The sequence below is a fragment of the Mycteria americana genome, chromosome 3 (genome assembly GCF_035582795.1).
Source record: "Mycteria americana isolate JAX WOST 10 ecotype Jacksonville Zoo and Gardens chromosome 3, USCA_MyAme_1.0, whole genome shotgun sequence".
NCBI lineage: Eukaryota > Metazoa > Chordata > Aves > Ciconiiformes > Ciconiidae > Mycteria > Mycteria americana.
Genome location: NC_134367.1, coordinates 26,738,396 through 26,763,124, shown reverse-complemented (window position 1 = coordinate 26,763,124; position 24,729 = coordinate 26,738,396). Strand labels below are relative to the sequence as shown.

The window sequence follows — 24,729 nt, the reverse complement described above, 5'->3', positions numbered from 1 at the left end:
AATGGTCATGAAGATGTGGCAACACGGGCCTTCAGCTGTCCGCAGAGGCACTCGGAATAGAGGCGCCTACAGAATCCATGCATCTGCATTGGTAGCACAGCTCCTGCTGCCTACACCAGAGCTAGCTCAGGCACGCTCACCCACACTGCACGCACGTCTTTTAATTGCACCGTAACGTGATCAACTTTGGTTAGAGATTAGAAAATATCTTTCCACTTCCTCCCAGTGAATAATGATTCATTCAACTTTTAGGTCCAAAGGTCTTCAAGAAATATTAAAAGCAAAATGACTTTTATTAGGGAAGTGCTTTATTATAAAAACCTAAAGATTTCACAAGATGAACACTTACACAAGTAATAAAAATGTAGAAAACGTTTCCCTGTATTTATAAATATGTAACTTCTGTTTGCTTAGAAATTTTATTCACAGCTTTTTTTTTTTGTTGTTGAATCCAAACTAGGCTTGTTTCCTTACAACCATATGGAAGTTCTTGAGTTAGCTCACAGCTGAAAAATGTAGTTTTCCATGGGACATACTGTATGCTGAGTGATTGAATCTAAAAGAAATAAAAAAACAGGATTATTTAAAATAAAATGCACAAGAAACAGATGATAAAGCTACAGTGTACTTCAGAGCAATTTTTAGTATAAAACAGTTTGGTGGAGCTGAGAACCTAGAGAGAGAAGGACCCTAAAAAAATGATAATACCACAAGAACTTATCATTTATTTAAGTTTAAAAAAGGTGCTGCATTATCTACCTATACGCTTTTGATTGTGGTCAGCCTTCAGTGAATTAATTGGCAATTGGTTTTAACAGCAGAAAGCAGACAGCCACAAACCAACTGGATTGCAACAGTGAAGTGTCAAAGACTAGACAAAACTTCAGATCTGATTTGATTTATTTGACTAAGATGGCAATTTATAGGTGACACTGTTCATACTATTATGTAAACAGTTGCTGATAAAGGGGCTGAGCTTCAAAGACATGTATCCTTCCTTTAAAATATCATATAGAAATACTTCTTTTTTCTGAGTTTTGATGATTCATCATTTAAAATGTGTTAGCCAGAGCTTGCACAACTGTGCCTTGTGAGCAGGACATAATTAGAAAAGGCACCATCAGACTGCAAAAGAGAACCGAGAAATTTGTAAAGGGCACAAAGAATTCAGAGTCCTTTTCCATTAGCAGCCAGATACGCAATTCTTTCAGCCCACTGATGGGCTGAGCGTGCCCCGTCCAGCTGCAGTAAGCTCAGGAGATACTGGACCTGGGGTGAGGCAGAACTCCATGAGACCAGTAAAAGAGTGGGACGTGCCACGAGTTGCATGCCACTTTAGATCATTACCTTTATTCATCAGGAATTTATGACTGGAGTACTACTATGTGAAACTTTTGTGTTTAATTTACTACATCATATTTTTAGTCTTGCACAAACCTCTGGTTTCCTTATCTGGTCACTTTGAAGCCAGAGGAAGGCACAATAAACAATGCATTCTTCTTCTGCCTCTCTCTCAAATCTTCACAGTTTTATCTTATACTTTAAGAAAGTATCAAATAACGTTTGCATTTAGATGAGTATTTTTCCCTTATGGCTCACTTTTCCTTTCTTCTTTAGTGGTATCTTCGTTCAGGTTTGCCATTCAAGCCATTATGATCTGATAGCGTTAATGGTCAAGAGAGTAGGACTTGCTTGGCTAGTCTCATGTAACATCAATTCATGCGGTACATTTATTGCTAGAGTCTGAGTGAGGCACTATCTATCTAGAGCAGTCTGACGTAGTGTATGACGAAAATTTAATCTTGTTTTTTCTAGTATGCAAAAGGTCCCTTTTTGGAAAATACCCGTTATCTTGTCTGAAGAAGGAAGAGTGTCAGGCTGGAAGCTGTGAATCCTACATAGATTGTCAAAAGCTTTGCTTTGAGGGTGAGGATATTGCAATTTTACATCTGATTCCCTGCAAACAGATAACTGTTAGAAATGTGGTGTCCTTAATGGAAAAGCAATGGACTAACAACTCTTAGAAACTTAACAGCAGATTTTAAAAATAAACTTTTTGCAAGTGAAATAGAGACGGCAGAAAATTGTCTTCCAGATGTGTAATATATAATTCAGGACAGATTATCAGAGGGTGCCAATTACCATATTTCAGTAGTGCTATGCCAGTTTATACGAGTTAAAAATCTTTCTTACTACATCTAAAATGGAAGTACATGCCATTTTAAAAAACAATTATTCCGTGGGGGTTTCTCCATAATTTAGTTTGCTCTGAATGAAACAATCATACAAAAGATAAATTTGAAAATCTTTGGATGAAATTTGTTCTTGGTAAAATTACAATGGTGAGTACCAGGACCATCATAAAACAGTCTGAGTTGTAAAAGAAAGCCCTCACCATGGAGACAACCTTCCTGAAAACCTAACTGTAGCAGTCTCTTCCGTTTTCTTCCCTCCATAACCTCAGTTTATTGACCTATTTACAGTCAATTTTTGAATACATATTCCACAATATTTTATGAGTTGAAATTTAGTGTCTTACCTAATACCCATTTTTCTGATAAACTTTTTATTTCCTGGTACTTCTTTCCTGGTTTTTTCCCTATACAGATTTTTGCCTGACGTAAGGCTTTACATATTTTCCCTCCTGACAGCTGTATAAGTTCAATTAGCTTTTTGCAGGGTGGCTGACTGGTAGGAGATACAAACATGACAGGCTGGTTTGAAAAGAGATTCTGCTGGTATTTTCCTGTTGATAGCTGACGCTGAAGTCTGCAGATCTGTATTTGAGGAAACAAGGAAATTAATTAACCAATGCGTTGCATTTCCACTCGAAGTAAAACTAATCCTTGCCTTCGTTAATTCAGAAAAAAAGAATTATAGTATATGAGTATGAACTTTACTTTTACAGGTGTGTCAGAAACTCTTGGGCAAACTGTACAAAGAGTTTGCTGTACTTGATAAATACAGTTCCCAAAACAGAGCTGAGACTATTTTGTTATAGGTCAGATGGTTTACCTATAAAACTTCTTAAAGCACTTGACAGTATTATTTGTCACCATAATCTTACATTCTTACATTTATAACACTGGCCATCACACGGAACTATTAAAGGATATTATAAATAATTTTAGTCTTGCAGCACAAATACAAACCATGAAAGCCTTTACAATACATAGCGCTCATCAGTTTGTATCAGGGAGCTTTACAAACATATCTAATTCAGAGTTGCAACTACTTTAGGACCTCTTTTCCCCTCCTGTGCTCCCACAGATACGAACTGCATTTTGTCTTAGATGTATGAAGTAACACAAATGTACCAGAACTCAGAGCAAACCATTTCATGTAAACTCTTTTGTCTCCACAAAACCAACAAAAGAAGTCCTTTTGTGCAGCCTATAACACTTGATCATTATAATAAAAACCTGCTTGATCTATATGAGGCAAATTTTCTTCTCTGTATATACCAGGCAGGACAGTGGTTCAGCAATTAAAGCTATCTCCTTTAGCTATAATGTGCATAAAAGCAGTGCATGCAACAAGTGTACACACCATGGTACGCAATATAAAGTTTTCATACTAAAATAAAAAAAAAATTCAAGCTTGTATTTCTTAGGGTGAGATTGCCATTGACCTGCCAAATTAATGTATGTAACATGTCTGATTCTGTATCTCTTGTCAAAGTTTGGAAAATTTATAATGAGACTGGGGTTAATAGTAAGATGAGACCAAAAATAAATGTTTCATATTATGTGATGCTTGGAATTTTTCATACAGATGATCAACACGAGCACATTTCATAGAGGAAAGGTCGTTCTCTATGTATCTCGTTTGTATGAGATGGCTGAATGTGAAACCGTAGTCAGTGAGGAGGTGTAACTGGAACAGTGGAAGAAATTACTTGTTGAGTGGATTCCTTCCTCCAGTCCTCGCACAAACCTGCTGTGAAACCATAGGCACTTAAAAATTTAATGCAATAATATATGTGCTTGGCAGATGTGCAGCCAAAGTAAGAGTCTTCACCTGGTTTACAGGGGTTTTATAAAGCCAGGCAGTTCCATGGCATGTTCACACATCCCTAGATAAAAGTCAAACTGAATTCCCTTAGCACTTCTGATCGATTAGCTAGATGAAGCACCCGCAAAGCGTGAAGCCCATGCTAACGTGAGCCTTCATAGCTCAGTGGTTCTGTGCCACTGTCCTCTGCTATTCTAGGACAAGTCAATCCCAATCTGAATTTTGAGATCTCCTCCATCAATAAATAATTTAGCTTTCTGTGATTGTTAATTCCTTGGCTGCTCTCCTGAGAATAAAATCAAATTGATTCTTTGTGTTCTGAATTCAGCAAGTTATAAAGACAGTAACTTCTATGGACGAAGCAGGCCAAAAAGACTCAAGCACAATCCAGGAAATACCCTTTATTTTCTATTCTTCTGTGAACTCAGGTTTATGAATGACATGGCATCTAATCCTGTCTCATGGTAGTCAAACAGTCAAACATGGTAGTCAAACAGGTAGTCAAAAATCATTTATGATTTTGTTGATCACAGTATCAAACCAGAGTTATATTGCAGATTTTGGAGGACCCAAGCTCAGTGAATATATCTGATGGCCCTGTACATAAGTTGGCACCCGATACTTTACACATGTGCAGAAGATCTGGTTTTGGACTTGGGTACTGCCTACCTCCATCTGAGCAGAATGCTCTTCTATGAATATCTGTCTGCTGGGCATCTTGATGTCATGAAATACAGAAAACTAATCATTGTACGGTTTTAATATATGGTATCGGATTTGGAATTTGCTGAGAGTATCACTTGCTGATGGGTCTTGTGAGACTTTGAGGCCATGATCAGTGTCTTAAAATGGGGCTAGCTCAAGAACATAAAGCACTCCGCAATCTCTGATGTACAGAGCAGTGTTGTGATTTTGGTACTACTAGGACTGCAGTCATTCATTTTAATGGATTAAAAAACCGCGCAGTTATGAAACTACAAAAGTGCTTGTGGTAAGCGAGGTCAACAAATTAAAGAATGCACTATAGTAAAGAATAACAATCCCTTCACATCAGCCTCAGAGCAGCCTCATGACAGATGCAATGCCATCTTAGTTGATCTGACACAGAGCTCTCTGGAATTGTTTATTGGGACAAATCAGCTGCAATCGACAGAAGAAAAACAATTACCAAGAGACTTTAATGCTAGTTTATCTAAAATAAATCAGATTTAACTTGAAAAGACAGAAGTTACACTGTTTTTGTCAACCTGGAACTCTTAAGATTTATAAGATGAAAATTATTAGGATTGAGAAGCTGTTATCTTAAAAATGCAATAGGCCTTGTGCTAGATAGAAGACACCAAATAGAAATTGTTGCAATCTGCTATTTACATATTTTAGGGAATATGATTTAAAAGGGCTAATTGTATTCCCACTTCCTCAAACATTTCCCCTGAAAGGATTTATTTGCTGCCACTGTAATGAAAACTCATTCATATGATACATCTTCATATAGAAAGAACTGTTGGATTAAATTACTGTTAAAAGCAAATGTGTACACAGCTAACCATCAAATTAGGAAATCCAGATTTTGAGCACCCTCCCCTCCTGATGTCTACAAATAGCATGCTTTAATCTATGCATTTGGTACATATTAAAGGAACCCAGGAAAGTGAAATGCTGACATGCCATAGGCAGGATTTTGTTAAACTGCTTTTAAAATTCCAGCTGTGTGTATTATCAGTGCATTTGAGAAGAGGACATGGTAAGAACCCAGTACATCTTGGTGGCATCGTCAAAGGAAAGCTTCCGCGTGGAATGTCATCTTTACATTTCCTTCATCTGGATCACCACCACCACAGCTTTCCTGACAGGCTGTGCTTGGGTTTGCTCAAGCACACTGGGTTCACGCACAGGTCTTAGAGCTAGGAAAAATCATAGCATTTATGTTCAGACCTCAGAGAGTAGCCTGAAAGGTTAACTTTGCTTTCTGGACCACTAACCTGAAAGAAATGGCACTAGGCAATTGCTGAAAAGGCAGCTAGCTGACCGCACAGGGTTCGGCGGTGGGATGAGAGGGCACAATCTGGCTCTTACCCCTGAATTGACTCAGCTGCCTTTGCAACATCAAAGCCTTCGCGGCACTCCAGGGGTGCTCCCAGCCCTTTGAAACCATACACATTTCGCGTAAGCTTTTACAAATAAATGAATAATTCCTCAGCAGAGACCAAGCCTGGGAAAATATCAGACCCCAAAAGTGACTATTTCCACAAATTGTGTATGTATCAGTCGGTAGTTACGGTTACAATTGTGTCAGTCCCTATTATAACAGACAGTACCAATTTTCCTTTCTAATTATATTCCTTAGCAGATGGACAGAAAAACAAAATGTTATAAAAGCATCTATTTACTCTTTTTGGTAAGATCCTAAGTGTTAACTTCCTTCTTTCACTAGCTGGATGAAGGGCAGGAAGACGCCTCTTATATGTATGCGTTTCTCATAAAGGTGCCATTAATTTACATGTTTGTTTGAACTAAGTTTTGAGAGGAAAAAAAAAATCACTCTTGACAGAAGTAAAACTTAAGGAGAATGTATGATAAAGAAATAGAGCCTTTCTTCATTATTAAAAAAACCCACAAAAAAATTTCACCAACTGTTGTCCCTCCTGTGACTGATTTTCAATCCCCACAAGCCAAAAGAGCATATATTATAAAAAAGCCAAAACTTTGCAGTTTGCCTAGAACTTTATGAAAATAGCTCCTGCTGGGTGGGGTGCGGGGTGCAGGAACAAACAGAAAACCCCATAATAGTCCAAGGGCCTCTTTTCATGAGGCTCAGGACATAGCCATCAAGTCCCACAAAGGTTTTATCTCTGAATGGATACCTGAATTCATGCAATAGAAAATGTAAGAAAATAATTCTTCTGGAGGTACTTGGAAATCTTTCAGCATTGAAACTGCTAATGTCCTATATACTGCACCCAATTTTCAGTGTACTTCCAGAAAATAGCACATGAAGAAATTTCCAGTCTAAAATGCTATTAGAATAATAATACTTCACAACAACTAAATGGAAAGTATGGTTATGATTTATTACAATTAATAGAAATTGCATTTGTAGGCTAGAATTGAAAATGTGAACTACTAGCTTCAAAAATATGTACAACGTAGCCATCTGTAATAATTATACATGTCTGAAAATTTGTGCATGCATTACACGATCAATGTATGCATTATGGTAAATCTTTATTCTTAATTTCAATTATTCACAAGAGGTAAACAAATCTACAAAAATAAACTTATGATATATTTTATCATTACTATTTGAGCATTTAATATAGGATTGGAACCCTTACCAACACCTATTTGAAAAGGCTATTTTTAATGAACTATTTACTGGATTTATGGAAAGCTGTAATATATCTTGGTTACTGTTACTTGCAAAAATAATAAATACATTTTATTAAATGCAAACAGCAGAAGATAAACTTGCAGACATAAGTTTGAAGAGAGAAGATTGTATATTTTATGGTTTATATCTATCCAAAGACCAAGTATTATTTCTTTGGAAGTTGATGAGAAATTGCTCACTTTCACTAAAAAGAAAAGGATCTGACTGTTGAAGTCTTATGGACTAGCTCACCATTCTGCAACTATTAAATGACAGAAAACCATAAAACTGATAAAAACAAAACCCCCAGACTTTATGGTTTGATAATGTACAAATTTAACAAAAAGAAACACATATTCAATAGCATCTTCATTTAATATAGTTGGGTGATGTTGCTGGGGAAATATTAAGCTCTAAGATTTTAATATTCATATGATTTCAGTATTGATAAATATATTGGCCAAGTAATGTCTACATTTTCAGTTACTGTAATTCTGTACAAAGACCTCATGAAGAACGCACTCAGAGCTACAACACTGTTAGGAAACATTACACTTGCATGGTTATATGCGTTTTCAGACAGTCCGTCATTTAGTAAAAATTTAAAAGAAAAACACATATGTGGAACCCCATGTACATGTAAAGATCAAGGGCTCACACACATCCACACAAGTGGAACATCAGCCTGCTTCTGATAAAGAGGAGCGTATTGCAGCGTGCAGCCTTCTGGAAGTACAGTTATCCTGCAGTGAGGAATTTGCAGAATCTGCAGGACCCTACAGGGATCAAGGAAGTTTGTGTTAACAATGCAGTACTCCTGCAGGACAAAAAGAAATGCTCTCTTTCACCTTTCTAAATATCAGGTTTAATAGGAGAATAGAAGCAACTAACCAAACGGCAACTCAGTTTTTGTAGGAACAATGTGTGACATATTTTCTACTTAAATCCAAAGCTCATAATTTTAGTTTGATTTCTAATAATTTATTTTAGCGGTTTGCTTGTATTTTTTAACACACTGAGAATACTAAAATTGAAATAGTATTCACTAAAAGCTTTAAAAGTTACACTGAAATGCTGTACTAGATAAATAAATTGGTGCTCTCCAGTATAAAAGAGCATGTTACGAGCCGGAAACAACTTCCTTCAGCAAGCTGTTTCACAAAGAAATAGATGCTCAGCTTTGAAGAATCTTATCTAAGTTAATGGAACATCACATGGATGCAGGACCCCAACTGGTTCAAGCCGTACTACCATACTATTATCTCAACAGCACCCAGAACCTTATTCCACTCTTTGGCATGAAATGCGCTTGTTATTGCTAGCGATGTTTTTCATTCTCAGAGCAAAACTCAACTTGCAACATTCATGCACATTATTTACAAATATTGCATCTTTATTTCTGAATATTTATTGAAACAACACTTTCCCATTGGTTATCAATATCATTTGGCTAAAATAGAAGCTTCCTTTCTGTCAAATTAGAGAAGCATAAGCTTTCAGACAGACAAAAGTGAGAAGGTACTTTTTGAACGCTTGATAAGGCTACATCAGCGCCCCAGCACATGCACACAAGCAGAGATTACGGACAGGCAAGCTTGGTATATGTTTGTGTGGCAGAAGACGAGTGGTGCACTGGGCCGGGAGCCAGAAGTGGAGGGAGATAGAGTGGAAAATTTGGTCCAGAAAAAAAGAAACCTTCGATGTCTGGTCTTGAAAAATAAAAAGGAAAGTAAAAGAAGGAGAAATGGCATACAGTCAAGACTGTATTATCTGGAAAATTCTTCAAAACACAGTTTCTTCCTCTCCTCTGTATAGTCCTTCATGTAAGTGTTTGCTGGCCAAGATGAGGGTGAAAGGAAGAATGCTTGAATCCAGACAATTTAGCTGATATTGTTTCTTTCCACTGCGTGTTGGCAGACAACCTTGCTTCTCTCAAATCCCATAGACTGATAAGAAAAGTTAATTTCACCAATTTATTCTCTGAAAGACTGCGTCCCGGTGGGAATAGTGTATGAAAATGTTTGGCAAATAAATCTACTGTTTGGCGGATATTCAAAATTATACTGGAAGATGTTTGAACCATTTTTTCCGGCATAGCAAATTTTTGCAGGAAAAAAGATAACAAATTCACTTATTTTTAGTTTAATTTCCTTGTTTTCCAGAGGTAGGACTATTTTTAAATACTATGTAGTATCAACATTATCAGCTATAGGTTAATAAAAAACAAATTAAGGTAAAACAATAAGTCTTGTCCCTTTTGAGGATAAGTATGACTTCTAAATCAAGGAGCTGTATTTCCAATATACCTCACTTAAAAACATTCTGCTAAGATTGTAAGATGTGGTCACTTTACTATAACTATTTGTTTATAACTTCAAAAAGATTCTGAATTAAATACATTTGCATTTGGTTTCAACGCATACCAATTCTTTTTGAAAGTTAAATAATCCTTTCATTACAGATTAGCTAACAAAGGAAGGATTTTTTCAGGATTAGAAATTTAAACCTTGCTTCAGAAATACCTCAAGAACTTGTCCATCCTTGTTTTTGTCTTATTTCAAGAGAATTAAGTGACTACCAGGCAGTGATAAGACTGCAAATTGCAATTGCAAATTTATGCCAAAATTCTGCAAATAATTACCAATTATAATTGGGAGGTGTTTTCCTCACCCAAATATCAATAAAGCAGCACTGTGCCATGCATCTCTCCAAAGCGGTATAGGAGTGTGGCACATACGACTCGGTGCCCTGCATCACTGGCATACCATGAGGGTTGCATGTACTACATGTGACAAGCCCCCAAGAATCCCAGTAAAATTCAAAGACAGAAATTCTCCACCTCCATACACAATCTAGTCCAATGCTTATCTTCTCCTCCAGTTAGAAAGCTTTTCTTAATAATATAACCTGAATTGCCTCTGCTGCATTTTGAGCCCGTTACTTCTTGACCTAATGCCAAGGGACATGGAAAACAATTTATTCTCTTCCTATTTGCAACAACCTTTTAAATATTTGAAGACTGTTATCATGTCTCCCCTCAGTCTTCTCTTCTCTAGACTAAACAAACACAGTTCTTCCAGTCTTTGCTCGTGGGTCATATTTTGTAGACCTCTGATCATTTTGTTATTCTCCCCTGGATTCTCTCCAGTGGATCCACATCTTTCCTGAAGCACAGTGCCCAAAGCTAGACACACTGCTCCAGCTCAGGCCCCACCACTGCTCTGCACACTGCAAACAATTCATATCTCTTATGCATAGCAGTCCTGTTAACACATCCTAGCATGCCTGCTTCTTTTATTGGAGTATGACATAGGTGACATATTGTTTCGGATCCTCTAAAATACTCAGTTGCTTTTTTGGCAGAAATACCGCATTGTCAGTCTCGTGTTTCTGCAGGTGATTATTTCTCCCTGCTTTGCACTTGTCCTTATTGAACTCCATCATACCTATTTCTGATCACTCCTTATACCTCTCATGGTTATTTTAATTCCACTCTGTCGTGGTTTAACCCCGGTAGGCAGGTAAGCACCACACACCCGCTTGCTCCCCCCCATCTCAGTGGGATGGAGGGGAGAATCGGAAGGGTGAAAGTGAGAAAACTCATGGGTTGAGATGAAGACAGCTTAGTAATTAAAAAACGGACAGAGTCAATCTACAGTTCTACTACTTCAGGTCATGATTAATCAGATTTTGCAGCCTGATAGCTTAGCAAAATCCTAGACAACAAATGCAGTATACGGATGGGATAGTTGTACATTTTATGCCAATGATTCCTACATGCGCTGGTGTGATGGCCTCGTTATGTGTATGACAAAGAGCTGATTTGAGCATATACTACAGATCATCTGTGCCGCAGATCTAAGTGAGCCATGTTGAATCCACCATTTTGTATCTGGCACTATTGGTGGGACTCTCCATCTAACTCAGTTTTTAAAGTTCATACGTCTCAAAAATGAAAAGGAAATAAAGTAAAATCAGAAAGTCTTTTCCCTTAACTCAGCCGACGGTTGAACAAATGCAGTTGAGCCAATGTACAAACCAAGAAAATCTCAGCCTCCAAATCATTTGCTTTAGACAACTGTCCATGACTTTAAAAGGTATGCAATACATACACGGACATGTTTTTCCTCACAGCTGACAAAGTTCTATTCTTGCTGGATATATCCCTACAAGACCTTCGGCAGAAAAGATACTTATATTCTTACTGGTTCAGTTCAAGCTGGGAGTGCACATTTGAAACGAATCTCTTGGTCATTCCTGGTGAGTGCACTTTTGGTTCCCACTGTGGAGCAGCCATCAAGGACACATATTGTGCTCCGGTGGGATGAAATATAGTCAGAAGATGTGCTCAGTTCAGGGGAGCAGACTGGAACGAGCCCAGAGCCCTGAAGCACGTGTTGTGTGCAAGGTGCCCTCGGCACTAGCTCATGCACTCTGCAGATCCCTTTCCATGCATCTGCCTTACCGGCTTATAGACGCAGGCACAAGTGAGCACGAAGTCACTTCTGGCAGATGTAATGGGGTAGTGATATGGGATGTTTCTTTCAAACTGAATTATTACCTGCACAAAAATAATGTCCTGAACTAAATTTAGCCTATTTTTTAAATTATAACAGTTGCAACTTGCCCTTATTTTTATCTCATAGTTCATTCTCACATGGCAACAGGAAGGAGGAACGTTTGTTGCATCTTGGCATTCATCCCCTCATATTGCAACCATTTACCCATATTTTATAGTATCCTCTAGGCTTACTGAAGTCTCCCAACCCACATAAAACCAATTGTTTGTTGGTTTTTTTTAAACAGACTAGTACCTTTGCATGAGACCAGTACCTAATCTATGAATAGGTCATTAATTTCAGCAGGGTAGCTTAAGGAATGAAGTATTAATGAAGTAAATTGCAATGTTTAATCATATGAGAGTAAACACATCTGCATTTACACAGACTGAAATAATACATTTCCAGCTAAGTATATTTCACTGGTGAAAGACTGCACTGAAACAGAAATTCCACTAGCTAGTAATGTGCTGCAGTTCATGGAAAACAACTTGATATTCCCCATGATTAAATACTACATGTAATGAAGATACAAGGCATGGAAGCCCAGTATTTGCATAAAATACATTAAAAATTATAACTTCATTTCAGCTACCTTAGACTTTTCAGATACCGAATCATTTTGTATAGTCCAACTTTCTTTTTTAATCAACACAGGATATTGTGCAGTGAGCTTCAAGGATGACATTTGTTTTGCTGGCTTAGGGATGTGGGGAATCCTTCCATTCTCCTTTAACAGTAAATGATAAATCCAGTGCTGTCAACAGATTTGCTATACCTGGCAAAGTGCAGATAAATAATGCTTTGATAAATAAAAGGGTTTTCTATTCCAGTAATAACAAAATGAGTGATCTTGTTGAAAGGAAAAGCCTGGCAAATGTGAAGGGTTACACAGATGCTCCCAAAAGGCTCTTTCCTCAAACAGTTGTATTAACCCACAATAAAAGTAATCTTAACTTTAAAAATAATTCCTAGTTTTATCTTTAAAATATGAATATGTGAGTCCTTTTGCTCTACCTCAACAGACTGAAATGATTTAAGTGAAGGCAGAGTACATTCTTCTCTCTTACTCTTTAGTTTTAGCTGAATGCCATTGCAACGCCAAGCAGTAACTCAGTGTGTGCCAAACATGAATATTTTTAAGCGTCATTTGAGTTTTAAAGGCTACAGTAAGTGATGGGAACACAATCGTCTTGGGAATCTACAAATAACTTTAAAAAAGCTCATAAATCTGGCTTTCATGGTTTGGTTTTCAACAGCTTTATGAAATATGTCAAAGCTTGAACACAGTGAGTTCGTTTTCCTTCAAATTTCTTAGGATTGACTTTTCTCAATCTTTTTTTTGATATGCTGCAGCGAGACAAATAAAACGGACTTGGCTTTAAAAAAACAGGCATCAGCAAATTAGTTTTTTAAAAAGTTGCTTTGTTCTTTTAATTTTTTTTTTTTTAGTATCAACAGAGGAAAAAAGTACCCTCTAAGTAGGGCAGCCTAAAGTATTCCCTCATCAACAAAAATATAAAATGCTTCTGTTCAGCGCCCAATGTGTTACAACATAACAGACCACATATTAATGAAAAAGTGATGTATAATTAAAAGCTGCTTTTTTCTTAAATTGTTTAAAAAAGATGCATGGTAATGACCGAGCGCAGCAGAAACCCTGAGAGTTGCATTCAGAAGTTATATGTAATCCTCTGTACTTACAGTGAAACACATGCACTACAACGATAAGTAGCAGGGAATGCTTGGTTTTTAAAATACAAACTAAAGGGTCAGCTGAAATGACATCAATATTCAACAGAGAAAAATCCTTAACATTGTCTGAGAACTACTGAAATGAACCCACTGAAAGAGATTACCTGGCATCCCACAACTGGACGCCACTGCTGTGGAATGCCACCAACTGCAAAACTAGACCAGGTTCGGGTTGCTTTCAGAAACTCCTGGTAGAACTGCTATCACAACCACTTCTGGTCTACAGTTTCCCCGATTAGTACTGCTTGGCAGCAATACTCCTTTGTGTGTAACAACATCTCTTCTTCTCTTAATCTATGTCACAAATTGGAAGAAAAGATCCCATAGGAAGTATGGAAAGCAAAGACATTATTCCTCCAGCACTAAGAGTAGCAAGTGGAGCTGCCAGCACACACAGCAAAAAAGAAGTGTTTAAATATTTGACCAGGTGCTTTTTATCAATCACGTTTTTAAATGACAATTACTCAAGAAAAGTTTCTTTGAGAGCACTGCTTTCTTCATAGGTGCTAAACAAAGGACACGATTAACATTTTCTATTTGAAGATTCTTTTCATGAACTCTTGTACTTTTTAGCATGACAATATAAGATTACAGAAGAAAGAACTTTGACCATATTGTGACAGCAAGGTGGGATGGTCTTCTGCATAGCTGAGGGAGAATGATTTATGTTGTGAATACAGAGTAATTTTAAAGCTAGGGTAAAGCTTTGATAGGGTAAAGGCACAGTACTCTACGCCAAATTTATTCTCTCTGCTCTTCTTCTTTTTTTTTTTAACCAGAGAATTTTTCAAGGTAACGGCAAGCCTTTGAAAAGGGTTTATTTTAACAAAGTAAAAAAATAATTCATAAACCACAATGGTAAGTTGTCCATGGTACCAAATGATACTCCTCTAAAAATAACTGATTCCAGTATCTGTTTTGAGGAGTTGACACTTATCAGGTTGTGAGATGATACACCAAACGCATTTACAGACTATTACCTCACTGCTTTCTTCTCAAGAGTCTACAGGAGGCAAAGTAGACACTGTATCAGTAACCTTATCAAATGCTGGAGGGAAACAAAAGTCTAGCATTGGATCTCAGTTGTTGCTGCAGATAAGAAGCAGCCATTTTAGAACGTAAGTCTCATTTACAATATAATCTTACTCCTGATTATGATTTCAAATGCATTTGGGATTTCGAGATGTGATAACTTTTCCACTTTTTTCTTTTCTATCACTTATTTCTAGCTTAATTTTTTTTAGTTACAAAGATAACTGAGCAATATTCATTTGACTTATCTCATATTTGCATTTGGTCTTGCAATAATTATCTTAATGAAGATAAAGTAAATGTATGACTCTACAGGTGAAGCCATTAAAGTGCAAATCTAAAGTGGCAGGAAGATTCACTGAAAGGTGAATCACTGATTTACAGAAAAGTCCACTTCTGTTTACTGCAAATGTAATGGTGATCTTGTTAAATTTCTTTTTAAAAAAGAAATATTGTTATAAATTCCCTATGGAGTTTGGTTTTGTTTTAAGATCACCAGCTATGACATGGTTAAATACAGAGAACTAGGCAGACTTATTATGGTAGTGGACTTTCAGCGACTTCTCATGCTAGCTGGGCAAAGTTTGTAGGGTCAAACTGCTGACCCTGTCCTCTTTTCTGAGTTCCTTTCCTATATTCCTACTGCTCTTCATCTAAGAATGATGCCGGACGGAGAGGCTACTACTTTTTAGCCTGTCTGGATTTTATCTGAAGTGCTTTAGTGAGAGCAGAAAGCCTTTTCATGAAGTTGTCATTGCATAAGCAAGCAGTTGCAATTCGAAAACCAAAGGATACTCAGCAAGTACTGCATATAAAATATGAGCAACTGGGTATTTGAGCTTAGATGCAGGATAAATACTCTGAAGCACAGAAACAGTTGTGGTCTTCAAGCAAAATTACTAGTTATTTTCTAGTCAAACAACTGGATAGGTTAGATAAAATACAAATGCTCAATAATTCCCCTCCTACACACTAGTTTTCTAGTAAAAGTCTGTAAATAAATATTTACCATCTCTGGCTCTGTCCCAATCCAGAATTCCCACTAAAATCAGTGGGAATAAGGTGGGTGTATTAGTATAGGTCCTATATTATACTAATACAGCTTTAGCCCTATAACAATACAAACTACCACGATGTAACAGAAGGTACTGTTTGTATGCATACGTACTATACTGAAGTATACACGCTACTCAGAGGATAGGGAAAAAGAATCTAATCTAGTTAGCCCTGCATAAGGGCAAAGGTTTAAAAATGTCTTGCACACTCACTGGATCATGTGTCTGTTTTTATTTTAAAATTACATTAACTTTAACATTTAGGAGTTGACATGATAGTTCTAATGCTACCCATGGAATTTTTTCTTAAAATGACATTATTGATTAAAGTGCTAATGCACTTATCCTTATTGTATGGACCAGTACTGGGAGAGCTACAAAGCCATTGTTGCTCAGACTGTTGGTGAAGGAAGGGAGAACTCACTGCACAACGCTGGAGTACTGGGGTTAAACAGAGGAACAGTAATGATGGGATTTGGAGGGAATTCGGTAAAATCCTTCTCATTCAAAGAAGGCCAGTGTCATACAGACCTTTGAAGGAGGGGAAAAGCTAAGTCTTCTACAGAGAAGATGCACACATAAACTCCGAAGTACCTTTTAAAGGTATCACAGCTAAAAAAACTGCATGGTATTGTCATGCTCTGCTCTGCTGTATAACAGACCTATTATTACAAACAAACATGACAATTAAAAAATAAATAATTCCATACTAAAACCAGTAGTTTTATCAATTATCACCTTATCACAGGTGATTACTTCTACGGCTTGCAGTAAAGCTGAAATCAGGTATGAGATGACTAGAAGGAGGAAAAAATCAGAGTATTTTGATTAAGCAAGCCTTACATTATTTCATAAATGTAATACATCAGGTTTCTTTTGCTCATTAAAAGCTGAATATATTCGCTCGGACACACTCCGGTTGTGCCAACATGATATACTCACAAAGCATGCACATCAGGGTGACAGCTAAAAAGCAACAGAGGGCTTTGCACATAATCTAAAACTAAATCTGTATGTAATTTCCTTCCCTTTGTTAATTGAAGATTAAAACTAAATCAAGGGGAAGCCTTCTATGAGACTACTTCCAGCAACAGATGACTCAACTAGCACCTGAGAATTTGTTGTGCTTGTGTGTACTGAGGTTCTGAACTTCCTGCTTCAATAAAATACCAAACAAGTTGTGTTTCCTTTACAAATAAGCTATTACATCAAGCCCTGTTCCTATAATTTCAGTTTTTGTCCGCATTCCAACATTTTCTTTGGCAAATGTAGAAACATTCTAATTAAAGAGAAGAGAAAAACAAGCATCATTCATCATGGTAAGAATGAATGCTCAAGAGAACATCCTTACTGGTTACTTCGTTCATTCAGTTTAATTTGGCTTTTGAAGGGCACTTAATTATGACATGCAGTTCTCTGAGATGAAACACAGGTAACAGGGTTTTCACTAATAGTGTCTCATGAAGGCTATTAAAGGTAATAATCAATTCCCCTACTGCCATACAAACATAATACCATCTGTGGGAAGGGATTCAAAAACATTTTTAGAACACCGCAATACTTGAAATATACTATTCTGCAGCAAAATTCACCTACTAATATAACTTGATAGATCCTTTAACATACGATTTGAAAATCTTTTTTTTTTTTAATGGAAATGATCCTGTGTTTTCCTCAGCATGATCTATAAGAGCAGAGTAATAAGAATCCTTTACAATGCCCTCTTTCCTTAATTTTTACAGTTTTTGCTAACATTTAGATTACAGATGAAAGACCTCAGTCTACTTCATTTGCAATTACCATGAGAGACAACTTCCCACAAAAAGTTAAACACCAGACCTGGAAACACAGCGTAACATAATTGTCTGGTTAAGTACAATACAGCCTATATATTACAACATATGTGGTTTCTTTCCTAAATTTATTTAACTGCAGAATTGGAAGTGCTGATTCACCAAGGCCGAAGTTCAAACTTAAAATGACATTATAACAGGAGTTATACTTAATAAGTCAAATGCCATTTTGAATAAGTAAATTCACTATTAATAAAAGTTGTCCATGTGCACATTATATCTTTGTGGAGAGCACTGCTTCTTTTGCTTATAAACCAAAGGTAAGTTATCAGGCAAATGCAGTTAAAACCCCAGTCGGCTGCTCAGAGTTGTGTTCTAGACAAAACCAGAATGCAGGAGAAGAAACAAGCACTGTAAATGGTCGAAGCCAGTAGAGAATGCTGAAGAGTTCTGATCACAGAAATAGCCACTACCATGACTGCAACGTCCTCCAAAGACAGCATGAAAATAGAAATAGTCCAGTTAATCCTGAAAAAATCCTAGATTTGAGAAATGATCTCATCAACCTCCAGAAAAAACAGAAAAACCCTAGAAAAAACATTGTCTAATTGCATGTCAGATGAACCAATGTATCTCCTTCAGGCACGTCCTACATAAGTAAGCAGCAACCAGCCCAGTCCACACAGCGCAGAGAATATGATGGGATCACACTATGCTACGGCTTCAAGAAGGCACATCTTTTGTTTTATAAGCATGTGCTGAGCCACACCAAAAACTCAATGGGGTGGGACAAACAGAGCTTTCAATTATTTATGCTGTTCCTATTTTATAGATTTTCTTCTAAGCCACAATCAACTCAACTACATAATTTCAAATGACAAAGTTTTGTGCAAAACTTCTTAATCAACGTACGCATGGTTGTTTACCTCCTTCATGTTAGACTAAACCCAGAATTCCAATACTAATACTCAATAAAACCTGTAAAGTTTGACCTCGCTTTGTGTCAAAACTGCAGCTCTATCAGGCACTTAAAATTTCCCTCGATTCAGGTGGGAATCTCTGAGGCTAGGCAAAACTTTTGATAGACCTCTAAAGCTTTAAGACAATTTTTTCAGTTTTAACATGCCAGCAAGAAACCTTTTAAGTTAATTCTTAAATGTTTATTTCCTTTGATTCTAGGAAGTTAGTATTAAACAGATTTTTTACACTTTTTCCCTGGATTGTCCAAAACGTATTCGTTTAAAAGATACCAATTAACAGTTACGGTTAAAACAGCCAACAAAATTCCACCCCATTCAGACTACCCATAAAACTCCACTCCCTCAGGCAAACATACTCCCGTTAAACCTGTCTCTCTACAATAGCTTTAAAAATAGTCATGCCATGCAGCAAAGACTATTGAGTGTCGGCAGAATCAGGCTGCTTGGAATCAGCTCCACAGGTAAAAGTCCCTCATGTCAACTATTGCCAGAGTATTCTGCTTGAAATGAAGTTGATAAAGGCTCCGGGCCACAAATATATAAATTTGGTAAAATGGAATATGTGTAAAGTGTGACCTTTTAGCCAGATCAGGAAAAAAAAGGATGGAAATATTCTTCTGTAGATGAAAAGGTCCCTGGGGCAGACACTGCCTTTTGTTTTGGATTTGCACCATGAGTTAAGATGCAAAGCCTGGCTTTATGTTCAGTGAAAAATAATGAAGAAATACCACCATTATAATAGTAATATACTGACTAGCAAAGTGAGACCCTTTTTTGATTGCAGCCTCTGGGACCAACTTTAAGCAAATATTAAATAACAGTGTTTTTAAAAATCATGAATTTAGATGATCTTTTAAATAGTTCTGATAAATAACTCCTATACACAAGACATAAATCATTGTAAGAAAAACATGACAATGGAACTTCTTGTCTTTGAAAAAAGCCTCTAAGGTCTACACCAGAATCTCATCAACACATAATAAATCACAAAATAGTAAGAACAATAACAGAAGTATGTCTATATACACATACATATACTCACAAGCACAATAAATCAAAACCAATGCAAAATAAATCAGCTGAAGTTGGAATTTGGTTCTGCAACTATCTTATGAACAAATTTTAAAATTGATTATTTTCTTTTCATGTGGTTGGAGCAAAGGTATGTGAGTTAGGAATCAAAGGAGCCTATTACAACTTTTATATCAGTGAAACTAAGAGTAGCAGGACAGAATTTGGCATGGGTTCATGGAGTACTTTCTTCATACTAGCTGTGAATTACTTCAGCCTTGATTTTGGAGGACAGAATGCAGCAGTTAAGACCATACCTTAGGCACACTTATGAAAGAGTCTGAGAAGAGGAGCTGTATCAGCTAAAAAGTACTTTCTAATGCTCTCAGAAGATGAATAAGACTCTGTAACTGGGAATTACATTCAGAAAAATATCTTATCAGGTATGTAGGCCATTATCCTACACTGTAGAGATCTTGTCATGGACTTTAGTGTCATATGCTCTTGCAAGAACATAAGTAGCATACCAATACATCCTTTTGCTTATGACTAAATGAAGAAACAGAGCAAGGAATTTGTTAAAAATAAGGGAACTTTAATTAAATGACTAAGATTCACTTTTGCTGGAACCATTGCATGACATGTTTTGAGGGAGTCAGATTTATAACTAATTTTATTGCCTGGATATAGTGTACTACAATTATGATAAACAAAAGCCAACAACAGCATCTCAACAGCTGTCTCCACTAAAACCGCTAGACTAGAAATTTTCCTTCTCCAACGTAAAGATAGCTATAAACAGTCCCCATGACGTTCCACCATATTGTGGCTTCTTCGGCTATTCCATCTAGAACTACTGTTAAATACACGTTAGTCTTGGTATTAAAAATACTATGAAACATGTCTGTCATATTATAATGATAAGAGCACATAATTCAACACATTTTTCCTCTTATAAAACAATGTTACTTGATATACACATTTTACTGCACTACATAGAACTAGTTCTTTACAATTTCACCATTCGAATAAGTGGAATGCATTTTGGACTGACAGCATTTTAACCATTACAGATAAACACTGCATATAGGCTTGATTTACTGTTATGCAATAAAATATACATAAAGAATTTCCTTCTACCATAACAAGTGTCGGGATCAAGTGAGACAAAGCAGGATTTCTGAAGCTTTAGCTATATAGCCCCTGTGGGGCTCCAATGGCTTAACCAACAAAAAATCATTCATATGCAGGAGCCAGGAGGTTTTCTAGCACATACTGGTTCCATGAAACACTTATTCTTCCACCTTGTTCATATAAGAAAGATGGAACACTAATTATTTTGTTACTACCATCTATACATGCAATTTAACTTTCACTCATGAAATGTTGAGCATGTCCAGAGAAACCTTTTTTACTGAAGGATAAAAGTATTTAGATGAAAGTATTTACTGAAAACAACCATGATTTTCTAGGCATTAGGATAACATACATTACTCACCCTAGGGAAAAAATATATAAAAGCTAAAAGCTGATTATTATTAGCATCAAGCACTCTTGCAAAGTGTACGTGACCATCTGCCAGCAAGCTTGTAATGAATCATACAGGCAAACACAATCACAGTGTAACATCACCAGCAGAGAAAAAAAAGACAAAGGCACATAAACTTAACCAGACTTTTGCTACTGTGGAAAAAAGACCAAAATAAAACTTTGATTGTGTTTTTTATATGATAACACAGCTTCCCCAAATGCTGATATTCTAGAAGTGCAAGGTTACAGTTCAGAAAATAATCTAAAAGTAGAATGAGTTACAATTACAGCAAGCCAGAAATCTACCAAAACTATATCAACAGAACAATATAAACCTCAATTTCTTCCTAGCAATGAATATTGGCTGCAAAGAAGACTGGGCCCAGCTCTGTTCTTTTTAATATCTATATTAATTTCAGCTTCCTTACTCCAGGTTTTGCTTGCTCTTCTGGTGCCTTGTTATCACCGTATTTCCCATATAAGTTTATGGAAACACATCCTAGTGTTTCTTCTCATTTAAGGATCATCTCCTCTCAAGAAACTTGGAACAAAACCCAAAAGCAAACAATTAAAAACTTCAGTTTTGGTTTATGAAATGTATTCTATGTTTATATGCAGAGAAAATTCTGGGCTGGAATCAGCCATCCTGTCAACACTTAGCGCCTTCTTTTAGCAAAAAATTTACATTCACTCATTTTTCATTTCCATGTTAGTCCAAACCAGTTGAATGCAGAGAGGAAACTGGTGGCATATATTAAAAATTACAAGCAAAGTCACCGATGAAAAGTTTTTGTGATCAAAGTGTAGGAAGGCATTGGGATCCTATTAGTGCAGTCTACAAGTCCATCGTGCTGTAACCGGGGACTACAAGGTGGTAAAAAGGAATTACAGACACTGATTTTTATCCCGGAGAATTGGCTATGTAGCTAAAATAGAGGTCTTTTTTAGCAGCTAGTTGGGGTGTCACGTGCTCTTTGTAGACGCTCACAGGGTCTGATCATGTGCTCAAGTGCATAAATGAAGTACATCAGCCAGAAGCCACACAGGTAGGTGGGCAACCTTCCCAGAATGGGCTCCTGAGCAATCATCAGGCGCATCCATAAAGTCCAACACATTTCTGAAATTGTTTCGTCTTGGCTGTTTTGTCTGAATATGCTACATATGTCTTAAAAAACATCTTTTGGATAAAATTGGCCTTTTGACTCAGAATGCCTTTGTAAACTAACATTTAAAGGACACAGTCCACAAAAAACTACACTACATCTTCCTCCTTCCAGTTTGAGCCAATTTCCCTGGTATGGAAGCAGGATGTACTTCAAGTTCTCATGTCTTCACTGGTAATAAAGGATAAAATTAGTGCCATGCTCAACAATCTGTCTTTATTAAATAAAAATAGTCATTTGCATTCTCATCCTGAATATATAAAAGTTCCTTTCTTTCTTGTCTGTAGCAATGTGTCAAATGAATATAGGGATTATTCTGAGTTTCACAGATGTAACACAGACAAACTAACAGCAGTAGAATGTTAGACAGAGAAGCAGCCTATAACCTGCAGAAAGCAAGGGCCTGGTAGCACCTTTTTGACCTAGTATTCAAAGTGAGACGATGCCAAGTAGGTGGTTTCTGCCATCTCTAGTAACATATTGAACACTGAAAACATGATAAATGAAGGTCAATATTTCTCAGGATTCCTTCTGTGAGACTGGGAGTTGAAGTGCTTAGAAAAAAACTCCATATGCACTAGTTTGCACATTATAAAATTTCTACCTGTGGCCACCACAGGAAGTTTTAGTAAGTGAAACCTGTATGCAACTGTGGATTGTATTGTGCTCCTGTAGGCAGGACACCCCATTCCAATATAATGTGAAGTTTTCAGCAGTATCAAAGGTACTGAGAGGACTTGCTTCTCATTAGGTGTAATAAACACATACATGCCAATAGAGAGGGGCTGAACAGTATTAGATATATAAATAGATACAAGAAAAAAGTCTCAAAAGCAAAGTCAAATCTATAGAATATTATCAGTTTTTACATAACCAACTTCGGAAATGTGAAGGAAAGGTCTTACAATGAGACTTTCAGTGGGATTTACATGTTCAGGACTGCTAACTGAACTACCCAGAAATCAGGATTCTGGCTTCCAAAATCATGCCAAACCCCAAATTATGTTTTTTATTTATTTGCCATCTTCTATTGCCATTTTGCAGGGTAACATTTTCATGCTTCTGTAACCATGAAGAAAAGAATTATTTTCCCTAAATTTAAACTATCATTTTTTCTTAATCTAGTTCACAATCCGGGCTGTAACAGACCAAAACGGCTGAGTAACATAATCACTGGCAACATTGGTTTGCCCCAAAACAAGGTAACATTTGTTTTTTACCCCAAAACTGTTGAGAAAATTTATAATAGCTGCAGTTCAGCTTTCAAATATAACCTAAAGTACTCATGCACATAAGTATTAAAAGGCTGTTATGCTTATACATGTTTATGGATCAGAGATACATTGTTACCTAAAGATGCGAAGGGACACTAGGATTTTTGGAAGACTCAAAGCCTGTATCACATATTATTTTTGAAAATCTGACTGTCATTCACTTATGAACATTAAATTTTAAAGTTTTATACCGTAAAGCATTCAAGAGACTAGAAAGTACAGACTATATGACTATTCCAGCTCAGAGATGTTGTTAAAAGTGGACTGTAACAGCTGAGACCAGAGCAGAATATAAACATTAAAAACAGAATAAGGATTTAGTAATCATTTATTCCTCTGGTTTTGTTCTCTTCCCTGTATCTTTTCTTTCTGCTGGGCTTGGCAGATATCCCACATAACAGGGGATGTCCTGTATTACACAGTCAAGTCTTGTGTCTCATATGAAAAGCATATGGGGCATGGCTTTCCATATATTTTCATAGAAACCAGGCTGTTTTTCAGATGCCTAGTAAACTGGAAAAATGACACAGTGCATACATGGATAAAACCTACCTATAAAGTAGATGCAGTACCAACTACAGTGTATTTGATGTCCATGTGCGGAGCTGTTACACAGTCCCAGACTGTCCTAAATTTCAATATTTAGTATATAGGACTCACAACTCTACTTTTGTAAAAGAAGATTAACTAGGGGAAAAAAAAAGACACGATAAGAACCCTCTCTCCCTTATTTCTAATCCTGAATACCATAATTTCTGTTTGCCTTGTGTTCATTAAAATTACTTCATTCCCCCAGCTGTAATACGGGGCAATACTTACTAAACCATCTGCCACTTCATTTTTTGGAAACAGATGCCTCGTTCTCACATGGAAGAGCCAGCAAAAAGATGGAATTTAATGAAGTAGCATTTAATGAATTTATGAATATTGAGAAATCAATGAGAGGGAACCAAGTTTCACTTACTGTAAAGCCTGATTCTCATTTGTACCAGCCATGAAAGCCAGTATTTTAACTAGTAGTGACACCTCTTGAATATACTTCCAATTATTTAACTAGTCCAGAATGTTTGCTGAGAAATCCGTAGCTTTAAAAAAAATCCTCACTGTGTAAAGTTAATGCAAATGGCAACTGGTTGAGGATTCACACGTTCTGGTTTACTTTTAAAATACACTTGTATTTCAAATAAAGACAG

General features: G+C 36.7%; 1 protein-coding gene across 6 annotated transcripts in view; it reads right to left on the bottom strand.

The window, feature by feature from the left end:
• Positions 1-363: 363 nt before the first annotated feature.
• MCPH1 (microcephalin 1) overlaps positions 364-24,729 on the bottom strand; it is a 139,708-nt gene continuing 115,342 nt past the window's right edge. For all 6 annotated transcript variants that reach the window (XM_075498047.1, XM_075498048.1, XM_075498050.1 and 3 more), the window contains 2 exons: positions 2,540-2,777; positions 364-556 (listed from right to left, as the gene is read on the bottom strand). In XM_075498047.1, coding sequence (XP_075354162.1) covers positions 501-556; positions 2,540-2,777 — 294 coding nt within the window. In that variant the 3' untranslated portion in view covers positions 364-500. The remainder of the gene's footprint in view (positions 557-2,539; positions 2,778-24,729) is intronic.